The sequence below is a fragment of the Dipodomys merriami genome, unplaced genomic scaffold (assembly GCF_024711535.1).
Source record: "Dipodomys merriami isolate MVZ:Mamm:240054 unplaced genomic scaffold, mDipMer1.0.p SCAF_33, whole genome shotgun sequence".
Lineage (NCBI taxonomy): Eukaryota > Metazoa > Chordata > Mammalia > Rodentia > Heteromyidae > Dipodomys > Dipodomys merriami.
Window position 1 is genome coordinate 17,228,216 of NW_027204826.1, and position 18,706 is coordinate 17,246,921.

Genomic DNA, 18,706 nt, shown 5'->3' on the forward strand with positions numbered 1-18,706 from the left:
GTTGCTTGCTACTCTGTGGGGCTACAATTTGTGTGAATTTTTATTTTTTTGTCAGTTGTGAGGCCTGAACTCAGCCTGAGCGCTGTCTCTCAGCTCTTCAGCTCAAGGCTAGTGCTTTACCACTTGAGCCACAGCGCCATTTCTGGCCTTTTCTGCTTATGTAGTGCTGAGGTATTGGACCCAGGGCCTCATGCATGCAAGGCAAGCGCTCCACCACTGAGCCACCTTCCCGGGTACAATTTGTTTAAGAATCTGGGAGAGTGAGAGGATGGAAAAGGTGGAAGGAAAGGGAAGGAACCCGCAACCCTTGTCATTAAACTTTACAACAGTGGGGTCCAAAAGAGACTCCTAAGAGCCGTGTGCAGGGCACTGGCTCAGTGGCGGATTTAAAGTTGAACATTTTTCTCCTAGTTGCTGGGGTTCTGCAAAAAGTAGGCAGGCATAGGCTTTATAGTCACCAGTGTAATCTCTAGCCTTTTTTTTTTTTTTTTTGGTTGGTCGTGGGGCCTGAACTCTGGGCCTGGGTGCTGTCCCCCAACTCTTTATCTCAAGGCTAGCACTCTGCCCCTTGAGCCACAGCGCCACTTCCAGCTTTTTCTGCTTATGAGGTGCTGAGGAATCGAACCCAGGATCTCACGTATGCAAGGCAAGCACTCTACCACTGAGCCACCTTCCCAGCCCTCTCCAGCCAACATTCTAAAGGTTAAATGACATCTGATTCTACAGAGGTGCTATGAGGTGGGTGAGAACAGATTTCAGTCCCTTTTATAAATAAGAAAATTTAGCTGAGTGTTGGTGCTGAGTCGTGACTCAGGTCTCCTCTAATATAAAAGAACATTGCACTGTGTACTACGCATTCCGTTAAATCTGTTGGTTCTTTTATTAGTCCTGGCTGTGGCTGTAAGTAGAATGACACATACAAAAAACAAAACAACATTTCCAACAGCGTCTGTTTGCCATACATGTTTGAGTGAATGAAGGTTGTTAAAACACTGACATCCCAACTCTGCTGGAATTGGGATGCCACAGCAATCTTTTATTTACTTTTTATTGTTTGTCGGTTGTGGGGTCTGAACTCTGGGCCTGGGCGCTGTCCCTCAGCTCTTCAGCTCATGGCTAGTGCTCTACCACTTGAGCCACAGTGCCACTTCCTGGCTTTTCCGCTAATGTGGTGCTGAGGAATTGAATCCAGGGCCTCATGCGTGCAAGGCAAGCGCTCGACCACTGAGCCACCTTCCCAGTCCCTGCCACAGCAATTTTGACATTTGTTCTTTGGTATATAGGACAAAGCCCCATCACATGACCAAAATTCTAGAAACCACAGCATAACCCTTGCTCTCAATGTCTGTGATCATCAAGTAGTTCATGGTAAAGACAGATACTTTTATGGTGTTACACTGATGGACATTTCTCTTGAGATTTACTTAGGTATTTAATGCTACTTAACAAGTTACAATTGTCACTCTAACTTGGAAGTCATCTGTCTTTTTTTTTTTGGGGGGGGTCCAGTTGTGGGGCCTGAACTCTGGGCCAGGGTGCTGTCCCTCAGCTCTACCACTTGAGCCACAGCACCACTTCTGGCTTTTTTTTTCCTTCTTCTTTTTTTTTTTTTTTTTGGGTCTGGTTGTGGGGCCTGAACTCTGGGCCTGGGCGCTGTCCCTCAGCTCTTCAGGTCAAGGCCAGCGCTTTACCACTTGAGCCACCGCGCCACTTCTGGCTTTTTTTCTTTTTTGCTTATGTGGTGCTGAGGAATCGAACCCAGGGCCGAAGGCATGCAAGGCAAGCGCTCTACCACTGAAACACCTTCCCAGCCCAGTCATCTGTCTTTTAAGGCCCTTTCCCCATGGTCTAATGAAATCTATGAGACTGTAAAAGTTTATCAATGAGTTTTCCATATTCCTTATCTATTGTTGCTGTGACCAGATGCTTGATAAACACAAGGACTTTCCAGCCCAGGCTGGTTTTGAACTGCAGTCCTCTGATCTCAGCCTCCTAAGTAGTTATGATTACAGGTGTGAGCCATCAACACCTGGCCTTGTTTTTAATCCTTTTTTCGATGCAGAGGATTGAGCCAAAGCCTTCTTTTGCCTACTCTTTTTTGTTTTTGAGACAGGGTCTCACTACTACCACTGGTGGCTTTGGCCTCATGGGATTATAGGCATGTACCACCAAAACTTTAGGGTTTGAACTCAGTTCCTTGGACTGGCTAGGCAGGTGCTGTACATCTTGAGCCAGGCCCCCTAGGCCCTCTTCCCTTTTAAGTCCAGGTGGCTTTTTTTTTTTTTTTGGTCGGTCATGGGGCTTGATTTCTGGGGGGTTGCTGACCCTGCACCCTTCAGCTCAAGGCTAGCGCTCTACCACTTGAGCCACAGCGCCACTTCCAGTTTTCTGAGTGATTCATTGGAGATGAGTTTCACGGACTTTCCTTCCCGGGCTGGCTTTGAACTGCGATCCTCAGATCTCAGCCTCCTTCAGGCGTGAGCCATGGGCGCCCGGCTCCAGGTGGCGTTATTACCATCAGGCCTCCCACCCCCGTAATCTCCAGGTCAGTTCCCATTGCCAAAGGCAGCCTCTTCCTTGGTTTTTTTGACCGTAGATTTGTGTTTTAGAACCCTACGTAAAAGGCCTAGCAGGCATACTCTGGCATCTGGCCTCTGGCGCTGGCTCAGCTGACTGTAGGAATTGGCCAATTTACGGATCTACGAGTCACACGGAGCAGGCGGGACTTGCATTTCGCGGGCCGTACCGCGATCCTCTTCTCTCGCGGCCGAATCCCGTCTGCACCCTCTCCAGGCCGGGGTCTCGGGGTGGAGGGCGAGCCGGCCTCGGTGCGCAGACCTGGAGGTGGCGCCGCCGGCTGCCGGCCTCCGCGGGGCCGCGCGCGCCCGGCCCTGCCTTGTGCGGGCCCGGCTGGGCTGGCCAGAGCCCTAAGTAGGCCAGGAGCGCTCCCCCGGCAGGCGGCGCCCGAACGCTGCCGCTTCGCCTCCGGCTTAGCAATGTCTCTTTCCGGGCGCCGTCCACTTCCGGTTGGCGGCCGGGACTTCCGGGGATCCCGGAAGTGGGTCTTTTCCGCGTCTGTCTCGGTCGCCGCGGTCCGGGGCCTCGCTGACGGCGGGCCGGGGCGGGGCTCGGCGGCGGCGGCGCGTCTCCGGCCCTCCGCGGCGCGGGGCCCGCTCGCGGACTCCGGGGCTGGGCGCGGGGCGTCCGGGCGTCGCCGACCCGAGCGTCCCGCGGCCCCGCCGCCGCCCGCGCCTCCCTCCGCGCACGGTGGCCCAGGCCGGCGCGTCCATGGCCTTCCCCCACCGCCCCGACGCCCCGGAGCTGCCGGACTTCTCCATGCTCAAGAGGCTGGCGCGGGACCAGCTCATCTACCTGCTGGAGCAGGTCGGTCGGCGCCGCCCCGCGCCCGAGGCCCGCGCACCGGGGCCTGGCCGAGCGGGAGCGGGCGGGAGGGAGGGAGGCGGCCCCGGGACCCCTCCACCGGGCGGCCGCCGGCCCGGCCGGGCCCCGGCTCCCCGGAGCGGGAGTGTGAAGGATAAACGTGTTTCCCCCGGGGGAACAAGCAAGCGTGATGGTGGCGGATGGCCGCGGAGGAGCACAGCGGGGGAATGGGGAAGGACAGGGCCGGGCCAGAGGCGTGGCAAGAGGAAACGTTACGTGGAGCTCAGCGGTAGAAGGCTTGTCGACGGGGCTCCCAGGCTCCATCCCGAGGACCCCTTAGAAAAGTCACACACGCGCAGTAGACAGCCACTGCAAATTCCAACCCCCACGTCCATGTGGGACCTGACGTCATTCGCCAGGAGTCTGGCAGCGATGGGTCAATGGGCAAGGGAAGGCCAGCTCGGGGAAAGTCCCATACTAAATTGGTGGCAGTAGGAATGAAGTGATGGCAGATCTTTAAGTCGTAGTAAAAGAAGACAGATTTAACTCATTAATTCTTGGCAGGAACTCTGGTGTTGGGTGACTGGGAGGGGGCTTGGGGAAGCACTATGCTGGATTTTCTCTTCCATTTCGTTTTTGCAGCGCTGGGGGTGGGGTGTGTGGGAGCGAGGGTGTGGTTTGAACCCAGGCCTCACAAGTGCAAAGCACATGCTCTACCACTGAGCTACATCCCCAGCCCTGCCCTGGATTTTCTCTGTGTTACATTTATAACTAGAACAAAAATACCACTTGGAAAAAAAAAAAAACAAAACGTGTCACAGTTACCTAAGGGTAACTGCAGGGTACAAGGTGGTTCTGTGGTCTTTGTCTTGGTTCCTCTTGAGACCAGGGGCTGTTGGATACAGTGCAGATCAAGGTCACTAGCGAGCTGAAGACTGAGTGACAGTTGCCCTGAGAAAGGAAATGAAGTATCTTTCCAGGATAGGTGACTTTTCAACATAGGAATTTCAAGTATGGGTGAATAACAAATGAGCCGAGGTAAATGCCATCCAGTGTCTTCCCAGCTCAAGAGATGTGGTCTTGTGGAACGGGTGGTCAGACACATTCTCAGCCAAGGGGGCATTTGTGATATAGGGGTGAATGACCAACATACTATGTCTTTTCAGCTTCCTGGGAAAAAGGATTTGTTCATTGAAGCAGATCTCATGAGCCCTTTGGATCGAATTGCCAATGTCTCCATCCTGAAGGTATCCCCTCTTTCCAGGGGACTCTTGCTCCTCTTTGCTCTTCAAGCCATTTTTCTTGGGATGAGTGTCACAGATTGATGAGGAATGATTACCTTTTCGGGGTAAAGATAGTGACTTTAGTTGAGTGGACAGAGGGATTCGTGCTGGTGCTGGTGATGTGCCTGCCTTGTTTTCTCTTTGGTTTCTTGTTGACAGCTCAAGGAAGGTTTGGGCCGGAGGGATCATTGTTAGGAGCAGTTTGATTCCATAAGTTAGCATAAGAAGGGGGTCCTTCAGAAGTCTCCCATCTTTGTTTCATGCTTTGTGCCTTTTTTTTTTTTTTTTTGTCAGTCATGGGGCTTAAACTCTGGGCTTGGGCACAATCCCTCAGCTCTTCAGCTCAAGGCGAGCGCTCTACCGCTTGAGCCACAGCGCCACTTCTGGTTTTCTAGTGGTTTATTGGAGATAAGAGTCTCACGGACTTTCCTGCCTGGGCTGGCTTTGATCCGAGATCCTTAGATCTCAGCCTCCTGAGTAGCTAGGATTACAGGCCTGAGTCACTGGCGCCCAGCTGCTTTGTACCTTTAATGACCTCTTGTCCACTGTTTTTTGGATTCTTTCTGTAGCAACATGAGGTAGACAAGCTGTATAAGGTGGAGAGCAAGCTAGCCCTCAGCTCCAGTGAACAGTGAGTATCTGGGAGAGTCTGTTTGGCCTCTGAGCTGGAGGCAGGCCTTGGCTGAGATCAGGCCTCAGGGTCTGACTCTGGCGGGTGGTGTGGTTCACTTCTTTCTTGAACTTCTACAATTTCGTGCCTGCACTGTTGTTTAAGCTCAGAATGAATGTTCCATTACTCTTTTTTTTTTTTTAATCCCACTTCCCTTTTTCCTCAAAACAATTTCCACAGATTCCACTGTTCTATTTTCATACATGAATATAAAGAATTTTTCACTGAGCCAGGCACCAGTGGTTCACCCCTATAATCCTAGTTATTCAGGAGGCTGAGATCTGAGTATTGTGGTTCAAAGCCAACCCCAGGCAGAAAAATCAGCGAGACTCTTAGCTCTAATTAACCACCAGAAAACTAGAAGTGGAGCTGTGGCTCAAAGTGGAAGAACACCAGTCTTCATCTGAAAAGCTCAAGGACAGCTCCCAGGCCTCGAATTCAAGTCCCACAAATGACCAGAAAAAAACGATGCTGACCTCCTGTTGATAAATGGCCTGTTTTACCCTTAGTATCAATACTAAGACAAGAACTCTAGCCTCTGAAGCTCTTAACCTCCTGTTGGGCTAATGCTTGAACTACTTGAGCCACAACTCCAGTTCCAGATTTTTACTTGCTACTTGGAGATAAGAATCTCTTGAATTGTTTGCCTGAAATGGATCCCCACTGAGATCTGAGCTAAGATTACACATATGAGCCACACATGCCCAGGTTGAGTGTATTTTTTTGGGGGGGTCGGTCATGGGGCTTGAACTCTGGGCTTGGGCACTGTCCCTGCGCCCTTCAGCTCAAGGCGAATACTCTACTGCTTGAGCCACAGCACCACTTCTGGTTTTCTAGTGGTTTATTGAAGATAAGAGTCTCATGGACTTTTCTGCCCGGGCTGGCTTTGAACCGTGATCCTCAGATGTTAGCCTCCTGAATAGCTGGGATTATAGGCGAGAGCCACAGGTGCCCTGGCTTGTGTGTGTGAGAGTGTGTGTGTGTGTGTGTGTGTGTGTGTGTGTGTGTGTGTTTAATCCATTGAATTGGAAAGTATTTTATGAAAAGAAACCTCTGGGTTGGCTACCCAGCTAATCAAGGGACTTGAAATAGCCAGGCACCCATGGCTCAGGCCTGTCATCCCAGCTATTTGGAGGCTGAGATCTGAGGATCACGGTTCAAAGCCAGCCCCGGCAGGAAAGTCCGTGAGACCCTTATCTCCAATAAACCACCAGAAAACCGGAAGTGGTGCTGTGGTTCAAGCGGTAGAGCGGTAGCCTTGAGCTGAACTGCTGAAGGATAGCACCCAAGCCCAGAGTTCAAGCCCCATGACCGACCAAAAAAACAAAAAAGGGACTTGAATTGAAAGGTATTTTTTGTGGTTGGGACCTGGTAGGTCAAAAGAGTTAGCATTAATTTTTTTAGGGTAAAAGTTCAGGTCCTTTGAGAAAAGGCAAATGGTCCAGATGCATTTACTCAAGCTTATAATCCTAGCTACTTGGGAGGCAAAGATCTGGGAATCACAGTTCAGTGCTAGTTGTGCAAAAAGTGTTCATGAGACTCCCCCCCCTTAATCACTACCTGGGCTTGATGACATGTGCTTGTCATCCCAGCCATTGGGGAAGCACAAAGAAGAAGACCAAAGGTCTGGCCAGCCCTATCTCAGAAAACTAGCCAACAGTAAAAGTGCTTTGGTAGAGGCAGTCAGGTGGTAGAGTAACTGCCTAGCAAGTGTGAGTCCCCAGTACCACCAAGGAGAAAGAAGTCAGTGGGTGGTGAACAAGTTGGGATGGTTTAGTTTCCTCTGAGCTGCCGTCCCCAGCCCCATGAGTCCTCATCGCCGCTCTTTCCTTCTTTCTCTCCCTTAGATTGTGCTTCTTGGTCAGACCCCGTATCAAGAATATGCGCTACATTGCCAGTGAGTACAGCATGGTGCTGCGTATCACCAAGATCTAGAAGACGGTGGGGGAGGTGGAAGGGTCTTGGCCATGAGGACCCTTTAGTAGAAAAGTGTTGCCAGGCGTAGTTAGGCACATGTATAATTCCAGTACCTGGGAGGGAGAAGGGTTGTGAGTTAGAAGCCGTATAGCACATAGCAAACCGTGTCCCACAAAGCCAGACTGACAGTGCCAGTGGCCTGGCACCTGTAGAGGGTATTTCCTTCTTCTTTGTGTCTAACAGGTATCCTCGGCCTGCCGGGCTGTGTTCCTTTTCTCTATAGGTCTTGTCAATGCTGACAAATTGGCTGGCCGAATTCGAAAATACAAAGTGATCTTTAGCCCTCAGAAGGTGAGATCCTTTTCCTTTATTCCTTGTGGCACTACCACTTGAGTCAGCCACAGCTTTACTTCCCGCATTATTGTTTAGGCTCTGAATGAGCCTGCTGAGTAGCTAGGATTATAGGTGTGAGCCGCTGGTGCCCAGTTCCATTAATCAGTTCTCACTCCCATCCTCTGAACCCTTGGAGTCCTAATAAAAAATCATTCAACTTTCGGGGTTTCCCCTGCATTGTCCTGTAGTCAGCTGGAAGTTCTAGGTCTTACACGGAGTTCTTGGATATATTTGGACTTGGTTTTTGTTCAGGGTGAGAAATAAAAGGTCTAGTTCCAGTCTCTTAACAAGTGGATAACCACTTTTTCTAGCACCATTTGGTGAAGAGACTATCTTTTTTCCAGTATGTTTTTGGCTCTTTTGTCAAAAATTAGATGGCTGTAGCTATGTGGTTTTATTTCTGGACCATCTATGTAGTTCCAGTAATGTTAGCTACTGAGGAGTCGGAGATATAAGTGCGAAGGACAGTTTAGTGAAGGCTTGTCTTAAATTTACAAAGGGCTGGGTATGTAGCTCACAGATACAGTACTTGCCTATTAGTAGGCCCTAAGTGTAATCACCAGTACCACAAAAAGAAAAAAAACAGGAAAAAAAGTAGTTACTGATCAATTTCCTTATGTCTTCTAGTTTTACGCTTGTGAGATGGTGCTGGAGGAAGAGGGAATCTATGGAGGTGAGAGGAGTAGAATGTGAGTGGAAAGGGAGGAGGAAGGGGAGGACAGAGGGAAGAAGTACAGTCCCACATCCCAGCTGCTCCTTCTGCTCTTCCTGGTGGTCTCCCAGGAGGAGGTGGGAGGAGACGCCCTGGGAGAGGATGGGCGTAGGCGTAGGACCTCAGCCAGGAGTAGGACTGCTCGCTGCTGTCCTCGCCTGTCCCTGCCTTCCAGGAGCTCCCTCAGGACAAATTGACCCCCAGGTCTTTGAATGTGTGCTTCCTGCAGTGGAGTGTTCCTCACCCTTCAACTCTGCCCCCAAGCACAGCTCCGATTCCAAGCGCACTTGTCACCTTTTAAGGGAAGGCTTTCCTTTACCCTCGGATATGGTTGGAACCCTGTCAGTTGTGCTCTGGCTGTCTCTTTTCTGTTTCTTTTGTGCTGGAGATTGAACCCAGGGCCTCAGGTTTGCTAAGCGTGAACTCGTAACAACTCTCCAGCCAGGGCTGGCTGGCTGGTTTACTTCTTTGGAGCACACGTCATTAAGTATTTTGTTGTAATTGGTGTGCTGCATACTTACTGCAAGAGGTTGGAAGCTCCAGAAGGCAGAGCAGGCCCACTCTGCGCGCTGCTGTCTCCCGCCGGCCAGCCCTGTGTGTGGGGGATTGCAGTAAGTACTTGCTGAAGACTGAAGGAGTGTTTCCCCAGCCCTGTGCTGAGCCTGCAGTGCAAACCCTCCACGTGCCACCCTGCATTGTACACACACTTTTTTTTTCCTTTTGGTCAGTTGTGAGGCTTGAACTCAGGGCTTGGGCACTGTCTCTAAATGTTTTCGCTCAAGGCTAGCGCACTACTGCTTTGAGCCACAGCACCACTTCTGGTTTTCTGGTAGCCTATTGGAAATAAGTGACTCACAGACTGGCCAGGCACCTGGGCTGGCTTTGAACTGCGATCCTTAGATCTCAGCCTCCTGAGTAGCTAGGATGTCAGGCACAAACCACTGGTGCCCCACTTTACGCACTTTCTTTTTTCTTTTTTTTTTTTTATTTCGGGTCTGGTCGTGGGGCTTTGAACTCTGGGCCTGGGCGCAGTCCCTCAGCTCTTCAGCTCAAGGCTAGTGCTCTACCACTTGAGCCACAGCGCCACTTCCAGCTTTTTTTTTCCCCGGCTTGCGGTGCTGAGGAATTGAGGCCAGGGTCTCAGGCATGCAAGGCAAGCACTCTACCACTGCGCCACCTTCCCAGCCCCTTTACGCACTTTTCATTACCAGACAGCAAAGAAGGGCACGTGTTTTAAATTTAAAAAATTTTTTGCTGATGGGCTTTTAATTCAGGGCCTCATGCTTGCTTAGTGGTGCTCTACCACTTGAGCCATGCATCTAAGCTGGGTTTGTGTTCGTTTCTTGGTGATGGAAACTAGTGAACTTTTTTTGCCCTAGCTGGCTTAGAACCATGACCCTCCAGATCTCAGCCCCCTGAGGAACTAGGATTAGAGACTGGAACCACCAGTGCCCAACTTGTTTCTTTAAGAGTTGGGTGCTAAGCGCTGAACCGGATCTGCAGCAAGCCCTCCACTGGGGTGGGTCTTCGCTCAGCACATTGCCGAGGGCCTTGTCGGGAGTCTGACTCACTCTGTTGCTGCAGATGTGAGCTGTGACGAGTGGGCCTTTTCTTTGCTGCCTCTTGACATGGACCTGCTGAGCATGGAGCTGCCAGAGTTCTTCAGGGACTACTTCCTGGTGAGCACGGGCCCCGGTGGGGCTCGGTGTCCGGGAGAGGAACAATGCTGGGCTCCAGTGGGCTAGAAACAACGGCTCAACCTCTGTCCAAGTCTGGCTTACCATAAGGGATGGTGATAATTGAAGGGATGTGAGGATTGAAGGCTAGATTGATTTGCATAGGGCGGCCTTTAGCACCATTAGAAGGACCTCTGGCCAGTGTCCCCCAGACTCCACTGCTCCTCTCCAGGCTGCTAGGGCTGACCATTCTCCAGTGGAGGTGGGGTTGATCTAGATCTTTATGGTCCCTGCAGGAAGGGGACCAACGTTGGATCAACACAGTGGCTCAGGCCTTACACCTTCTCAGCACTCTCTACGGACCCTTTCCCAACTGCTACGGGATTGGTAGATGTGCCAAGGTAAGAGTGCTTCCAGAGCTGTCCTCAAAGTTTGGTTCCCCTGTTTTGCTTTTGTTTTGCTCATTATGGGGCTTGTGCTGAGGGTCTAGATGCTGTCCCTGAGCTTTTTCACTCAAGACTAGTACTGTACCACTTGTGCCACAGCGCCACGTCCAGCCTTTTCTGAATAGTTTACTGGAGATAGGAGTCTCACAGACTTTTCTGCCCAGGCTGGCTTTGAACCACAATCCTCCGATCTCAGCTTCCTGAGTAGCTAGGACGACAGGCATGAGCCACTGGCACCCGGCTTCCTGTCTTTTACCCAGCGTGGCCTGTCCAAGGGCAGCTGTGATGGGCTGAAGCCTGTTTTCACCTTGCTGTCACATGCCGGGGTAGTTCCCCAGAGTAGAACTGATGTGGCTAGCAAAGAGGCAAGAGCCAGGTCCCCTGGGTCACTTCCTGGACTGGTTACTGTCCGGGTCTGAGGAGAGCAGTAGATGGGAGCAGAACAAGTTCATGTTGTTCACACGGACTCCATTCTTTGGGGCCAGATGAAGCACCAAGGGCCGAGTGTTGCCTTCTGCAGCTGGGCCCACAGTAGGGGTCTGAAGCTATCCTGGGCTCTTGCAGATGTCCTATGAACTATGGAGGAAACTGGAGGAAGAGGAGGACAGCGAAGCAAAAGGCCGAAGACCAGAGATTGGGCATATGTTTCTCCTGGATAGAGGTGAGCGATGCCCAGCTCTCCTCTCACCCTCGGGCCCTGGGAGACATGGGAATAGGAAAGTAGAGACCACATAGGCTCCTGACGCTGACCAGAAGTGTGGGTGCCTGGCGGGGGGGACACTGGGGACCTTCATGGCTGGGGTCTCGGTTTCAGACATGGACTTTGTGACAGCGCTTTGCTCCCAAGTTGTCTACGAGGGCCTGGTGGATGACACCTTCCGCATCAAGTGTGGTGAGTGCCGCCATCTTCCACATCCGGGCACCCGCCTCGGTGCCAGGGCCTGGACCGCAGTGCAGAAAGTAGGACCAGGCCTTTGTGGAGATCCTCACAGCTGTCCCCTTTGCCCTCAAAGGGAGTGTGGACTTTGGCCCGGAAGTCACGTCCTGTGACAAGAGCCTGAAGGTGCTCCTCAATGCAGAGGACAAGGTGAGCTGGAGAGGGCTTCCCACCCGTGATCGTGGGTGTCCTCGAACCCACTTCCTGTTACCAGCTCGACTGTCCTTCCACCTCTGCTGGCACTGCCGAGCGCTCTCTCCTGGCTGCTTCTCAGCCTCCAGCAGGGACGGGCTGGGGGCAGACCAGGTGATGAATGCTTCCAGCCTTGTTCTCCTGCAGGTGTTCAGTGAGATTCGTAACGAACACTTCTCCAATGTCTTTGGCTTCCTGAGCCAGAAGGCCCGGAACCTGCAGGCCCAGTATGACGTAAGGCTCCACACCCTTCCCCCTGCCTCCTGGCCTCAGTACTCCCTTCTAGTACCATGACAGGCAGCCGCGTCTTCTCATGGATGGGTGGCAACTGAGGGGGACCGATGGCTTCTCGGGGTGCTGACCTTAGGCGGTGTCCCCACAGCGCCGGAGAGGCATGGACATAAAGCAGATGAAGAACTTCGTGTCTCAGGAGCTCAAGGGACTGAAGCAGGAGCACCGCCTGCTGAGCCTCCGTAGGTCCCGCCTGGGGCGAGGGGAGCACTGTCCCCGGAGAGCCCCGTGCTCTCCTGAGAAAGCAGAGACGCTTCTGGCCCGTAGAGGGGACCTTTCCAGAACCAGGAGCATGTCAGTTCCCTTCCTGCCCTGTCTGCAGATATTGGGGCCTGCGAATCCATCATGAAGAAGAAAACCAAGCAGGACTTCCAGGAGCTCATCAAGACTGAGCACGGTCAGTTGCAGGAGCCCCGCTCAGCTGTGCCTCCCGCTCCCACCCCGGGCTCCCAGCCCCAGGCCTGCTGAAAATATGTTCTCTGGCTTTTTCCAGCTCTTGCTGGCTGTGTGCAGTTGCTGGTTCCTGCCAGAAGTCCTGGGTCCCTTAACTACCCCAAAGATGGAGAAAGAGATGGGAGACACACCTATTTGTTAGCATGTGGGTGCAGTCGTTTAGCTGTTCTCCCATAACAGGCTCGCCTCTGGTTTCTCGCAGCACTGCTAGAGGGGTTCAACATCCGTGAGAGCACCAACTACATAGAAGAGCACATCGATCGGCAGGTGAGCAGGCGGGGCCGCTGCCCAGGCTGGGCCGCCCAGGCTAGGCGTGGGGTTTAGAAAGAAGAGAGCCGGTGAGTTATTCGCCTTTGGTCCTCCCGACCCTTCCTTCCTTGCAGGTGTCACCTATAGAGAGCCTTCGCCTCATGTGCCTTTTGTCCATCACGGAGAACGGTGAGCACCCAGGGACAGGAGGGCTGCGAATGACAGACACCTGCATTCCTTGTTCATGGGCGCTTTTCCCTTTAATATAGAGTGGTTTTAATTGGGGTGAAGTACCAGCAGGCTGCAGGGTCATTTATTGACCCAGCCTACAAAAAGATCACTTCCAGGTCTCCCTAGAACAGCGGATGCGATGTAGGAGTGCATAGGTACTGAACCGAGTGGTATGTCTCGACATCCTGTCTAAACTCCTGTTTTCATCGAGGTTAAGGAGACGCCCAGCTGATGGCACTGGCGTTAACGTACACATTGCTCACTCTTTCATGGTAGCTTATTTTACTGTTCTTTTTGTTGTTGTTGTCGGTTGTGGGGCCTGAACTCTGGGCCTGGGCGCTGTCCCTCAGCTCTTCAGCTCAAGGTGAGCGCTCTACCACTTGGGCCACAGCACCACTTCCGGTTTTCTGGTGGTTTCTTGGAGATAGGAGTCTCACGGTCTCTCCTGCCCGGGCTGGCTTTGAACCGCGATCCTCAGATCTCAGCCTCCTGAGTAGCTAGGATTACAGGCGTGAGCCACCAGCGCCCGGCTTTGCTCACTCTTTCATGGTAGCTTATTTTACTGTTCTTTTTGTTGTTGTTGTCGGTTGTGGGGCCTGAACTCTGGGCCTGGGCGCTGTCCCTCAGCTCTTCAGCTCAAGGCGAGCGCTCTACCACTTGGGCCACAGCACCACTTCTGGCTTTTTCTGCTTATGTGATGCTGAGGAATTGAACCCAGGGCCTCATGCATGCAAGGCAAGCGCTCTACCACTGAGCCACCTTTACTGTTATTCTGACAACTGGTCACTATTCTTTTTTTCAATTTTTTAAAATTGTTATAGCCAGACACTAATAGTCCTAGCTATTCAGGAGGCTGAGATCTGAGGATCATGATTCAAAGCCAGCCTTGGAAGGAAAGTCTGAGAGATGCTTACCTCAATAAACTACCCAGAAAAAGCTAGAAGTGATGCTATTGCTCAAGTGGTAGAGTGCTAGCCCTGAGCACAAGGAGCACAAAGAAGCTCAATCCTGAGTTCAGGTCCCAGGACTGGCAGGGGAAAAAGATTTTCCTGCGAGGACTGGTTTTGTACCTCCATCTTCAGAGCTTTGTCTACCGAGTCGCTAGGATTAGCTACGATTACAGGGGTGAGCCACTGGTGCCCAGCTTTATTCTATTTTTTTTTTTTTTTTTTTTTGTATTAGCTTACAGAGGGGAATTTCATCGCTTATTTTCCACACGTTTACAATGAATCCCAATCAGTCTCATCCCCTCTCACTCTCCCTTCCCTCCTTTCCAGAACAATTTCAACAAGTTTTTGTGTTTCGCTTATTCTGTATATGTTTTGTGGCCAGTACCAAGGTTTGAACTTGGGGTTTGTGCATTCTCAACGTGGCTTGCTAGCTAGACTGGAGCCATGTCTTCAGTCTGGCTTTTTGTTGGTTATTTTGTTGTTATTTTGTTGTTATTTTGTTGTAGACTTTTCTGGCTTACCTGGCCAAGAACTGTGGTCCTCATGCTCTCAGCCTTCTGAGTATCTGGGATGACAGGCGCAAACCACCTACCTGGTCATTTTCTTCTTTCTCTAAACTGTTTATTCCTTTGTTTTCCTCACCATCAGGTTTGATTCCCAAGGATTACCGATCTCTGAAAACCCAGTACATGCAGGTAAGCATGCCCTGAATCACCAGCCCTGCTGGACTCTTGGGCCGCATTCACGGAGCTGGCTTGCCTTTCCTTCAGAGCTATGGCCCCGAACACCTGCTGACCTTCTCCAACCTGCGGCGGGCTGGGCTTCTGACGGAGCAGGCCCCAGGGGACGCGCTCACGGCCGTGGAGAGCAAAGTGAGCAAGCTGGTGACCGACAAGGCTGCCGGTGAGCAGGGAGCGCAGGGGGTGCTGACCCCTCCCCTGGGAGCTTGTCCTCTCCCACACAGGCAGAGCGCTGGTGTGAGGACAGCCACTTAGCGTGCGCTCACCGCACGCACATTCTCATTTAATCCTCTCGGAGACTCGGTGAGGCGAGTTTTCTCTTTCCTCCTTTCACAGATGAGGAAACTGAGGCTGGCAGAAATTAAATGGCTTGGCCAAAGTCCCTCAGTTCAGTTAGTCAGGTCCGTTGGACTGCAAAGGTCCGTTGTTTAACCCAGAAACTTGGGTCGTCCTGTATCATCCTGTAGACTGCACGTGGTAGGCAGATGAGACCCCCAGACGGGAGGGGGATGGGGAGTGGGAGGAGGCGAGCGGCTTCCGCGGGCCTGTCTTGTCCTAACCGGTTGGCTTCCGCAACGCCACACATCGCTGCACCTCACACAGTTCCTAGCACTGTTCTTGTTCCCAGGAAAGATTACCGACGCCTTCAGTTCCCTAGCCAAGAGGAGCAACTTCCGCGCCATCAGCAAGAAGCTGAATTTGGTATGTGGAACAGGGCTGTAGGGGGGGCTACAGGTCATTCCTCTCCTAATTCATTCCTCCCGAATAAGTAGACCTTTGTGGTGGTGTATTGGTAGGAGAATTTCTTGTTTGATGGACTTGTAACATGAGTTCAGTTGAACAGTAAGAACAAAGATACACAATAGCAAGTACCTGCCAAACTCCAGAGGATGGGAAGTATGGGCTTCTATGCGCCCTGGAGGGACTGGAAGAGACCTTCCCCTCCTTCTCAGAGCATCACAGTGGGGGGCAGAGAGCGCATTTGGGGTACTGGGGAATTAAACACAAGTGGCCATCTTGGTTACGGATTCCTTTTTGCAGCACCGTCCCGTGTTCTCCTTCTTGTTGGAAGAAGAACTATTGTTTGTACTGCTTTTGTTCATACCCCACCCTCTGAGGAGTTGGAGAGCTGAGCGTCACTTGGCTAATGTTGTACCTCTGCCTCCAGATCCCACGCGTGGACGGGGAGTATGACCTGAAAGTGCCCCGGGACATGGCGTACGTCTTCAGTGGTGCCTACGTGCCCCTGAGCTGCCGGATCATCGAGCAGGTGGGAATAACGTCCGCTCCTGCGCCCTCGGTCCCTGGCCCGTGCTAACACTGACCGCAGCCTGCCGGCCTGGCTGGCGGCAGACCTGAGCCAGCGTTCACGCCTTCCCAGGTGCTGGAGCGGCGGAGCTGGCAGGGGCTGGAGGAGGTGGTGCGACTGCTTAACTGCGGCGAGTTTGCGTTCACAGGTGGGTGGCACTGCCGGCCGGGGGTGGGCAGGGTGCATCACCTAGCGCTGTGTCTGTGAACGTGGAATCTCCCCTGCTCAGACATGGCCAAGGAAGACAAGGCTTCCAGCGAGTCCCTGCGCCTCATCTTGGTGGTGTTCCTGGGTGGCTGCACGTTCTCTGAGATCTCAGCCCTGCGGTTCCTGGGCAGAGAGAAGGGTAAGGACACAGGGTGGCGGCAGGCCCCCCCCCACTGGAAGGCTTTCCTTCTGCCTCACAGTGTCGCCAGCAGGGAGCCCCCGAGCCTGGCGAGCTGGGGTACTCAGGGCCTAGCGGTAACGTGTCTGTGCGCCGGTGCTGTGAGCTGCAGGCACTGGGTCTGTGCGCCTGCCATGGGCACCGAGTTCTGCTCTTGGTCACTTTTCCCACTCTTCTTGGCTCCTCAGGGTACAGGTTCCTTTTCCTGACCACAGCTGTCACCAACAGTGCTCGCCTTATGGAGGCCATGAGTGAGGTGAGAGCCTGAAGGCTTGCCCGGCCATGCCGCCCGGCGCTGGCGCCCCACTGCTGCACCTGCCCGGAGCGGAGCACCATGGGACTTATGGGACTTACGGAGACTTGGGAGATCTAAGGAGAGGTCACAACTTCCCCTGGGGTGTTTTTCCTTTTGTCTGTGAAATACAGGCCATGCTGCTAAGATTGGGGGAAGAGGAGTCCCTTGGTAAACCCTGCTCAAGCGTCACTGTAAATAAAGACTGTGTAGGCGACATCTGTCATGCTCTGCATGTGCTCTTCACCAGAGATGCCCGCGACCGCCAGGGTCGCCAGGTTCCTGTGAGGCTCCTCATTGCTCTCATTGACTGCCTTCCCCACCTTAATCTTCCCAGGATTATGAGATACAACCGTATTTATTAGTGGACACTTCTTAGGCCTTTTCTGACAACTCGGTCTCTCTGGTCACCGCCCTTCTCCCTAACACCCTTCCCCCTTTGTTTTTGGTCAGTCATGGGGCTTGAACTCTGAGCTCTTCAGCTCAAGGCAAGCGTTCTACCTCTTGAGCCACAGCGCCACTGCAGGTTTTCTGATGGTTCATTCATTGGAGATAAGAGTCTCACAGACTTTACTGCCTGGGTTGGCTTTGAACCGTGATCCTCAGATCTCAGCCTTCTGAGTAGCTAGGATGACAGGCCTGAGCTAGAAAGACAGTGAACGTCTAGACACAGGTGTGGCACATCTGCTAACAGGTGCTTCCTTGAAATCCTCGTGCTTGCTCCTGTGATACTCATTTTTGTCTTCACATAGTCTAGTTTTCATTTCTGCTTTCTCTAGTGACTCCTCTCTGCTCTGACTGTCCTGCCTGTTGCTTCTTCCCTCCTCCTCCTCAGCTAATTCCAAATTTCAAGTTTCACTCCCAAGGGTCACATTAGTACCTGCTACTTGTCACTCCACAAACTCAGCTTGTCTAGAATAAACTAGTAAACCAAACCTTCCCCCCCCACCCCCCACTTTGAACCCCTGATGACAGGTGTCACCACACCTGGCTTCTAGCTGAGTGTTCCATGTTCTAGCATGAAAGGCCAAAAGACATTATTGGAAAGGCTGTTCACAGAAGGAATATGCGGCATCGGAATGCTTGCGCAGAGATGCAAATAAGTTGTACCAGTCACTGCACGTACACTCCACGACATTGCCACTGGAAAGGCAAGAGGGCCCTGTGACAGCGTCGCACACAGCCATGCCCCCAGGTTCCATGCTGTGTGCGTGCCCTGATGGCTGTCCTGCCGTGGCTCTCAGAACTAGTGCGCAGGACATGACAGCAACTTGCTCCATCCCTGGGCGCAACCGAGAGTGCAAGTGAGTTCAAAAGCATGCTGCTTGCCGGGCTCACGCCTGTCATCCTAACCACTCAGGAAGCTGAGATCTGAGGATCACAGTTCAAAGCCAGCCTGGGCAGGAAAGCCTGTGAGACTTTTTTTTTTTTTTTTTTTTGGTTGGTTGTGGGACTTGAACTCTGGGCCTGGGTGCTTTCCCTGCACTCTTCAGCTCAAGGTGAGTGCTCTACCGCTTGAGCCACAGTGCCACTTCCAGTTTTCTAGTGGTTTAGTGGAGAACAGAGTCTTCACGGACTTTCCTGCCCAGGCTGGCTTGGAACCGTGATCCTCAGCTCTCAGCCTCCTGAGTAGCTAGGATGACAGGCGTGAGCCACTGGCACCTGGCTGCTGTGAGACTCTTAATCAGTTAACCACCAGAAAACTGAAGTGGCACTGTGGCTCAACTGGTTGAGAGCTAGCTTTGAGCTGAAGAGCTGAAGGACAGTGCTCAGGCCCCGAGTTCAAGCCTCACGGCCAACAAAAAACAAAACCATGCGGCTTGTGTCAGTGGTGTGAATGTTTGGCACACTGCTGACAAGCTGAACACATGATAAACACTTGTGAAACTCCTATGAAGAAAAAAAAAAAACTAGAGGTGAATGAGATCAGAGCATTCTTTACCTTGGGTGAAAAAAGGAGAATTTGCTATTCTCACTGGGAATCAGTCATCAGAAAACAGCGTCCACACAGCCACTCTGCCAGGAGCAGGACACCCTCCTTGGAGGGATGAGGTCCTGTCGTCCCTGCGGGGAGCTGCGGGGACCGAGGTCTGGTGCGGGCTCCAGCTGGGGGGACCGGGGTCCGGGGAGGGGGCTGCGGGCATTGGGGTCTGTGCTGGGGGGGGGGAGTGTGTGGCTGCGGGGACCGGGGCCGGCGGC

The 18,706-nt window shown here is 52.6% G+C and overlaps 1 protein-coding gene across 1 annotated transcript; it reads left to right on the top strand.

The window, feature by feature from the left end:
* The first annotated feature begins 3,126 nt into the window (after window positions 1–3,126).
* On the top strand, window positions 3,127–16,724 carry Vps33b (VPS33B late endosome and lysosome associated). The gene is made up of 23 exons (XM_070043285.1): window positions 3,127–3,384; window positions 4,548–4,628; window positions 5,234–5,295; window positions 7,182–7,231; window positions 7,535–7,602; window positions 8,272–8,317; window positions 9,941–10,035; window positions 10,329–10,433; window positions 11,043–11,139; window positions 11,293–11,370; window positions 11,492–11,565; window positions 11,755–11,841; window positions 11,990–12,080; window positions 12,221–12,295; window positions 12,554–12,618; window positions 12,735–12,789; window positions 14,430–14,476; window positions 14,552–14,684; window positions 15,150–15,223; window positions 15,690–15,791; window positions 15,903–15,978; window positions 16,060–16,176; window positions 16,404–16,724. The coding sequence occupies exons 1-23, from the start codon at window positions 3,289–3,291 to the stop codon at window positions 16,481–16,483; spliced, it is 1,854 nt and encodes a 617-aa protein (XP_069899386.1). The 5' UTR covers window positions 3,127–3,288; the 3' UTR covers window positions 16,484–16,724.
* The last annotated feature ends 1,982 nt before the right edge of the window (window positions 16,725–18,706 follow it).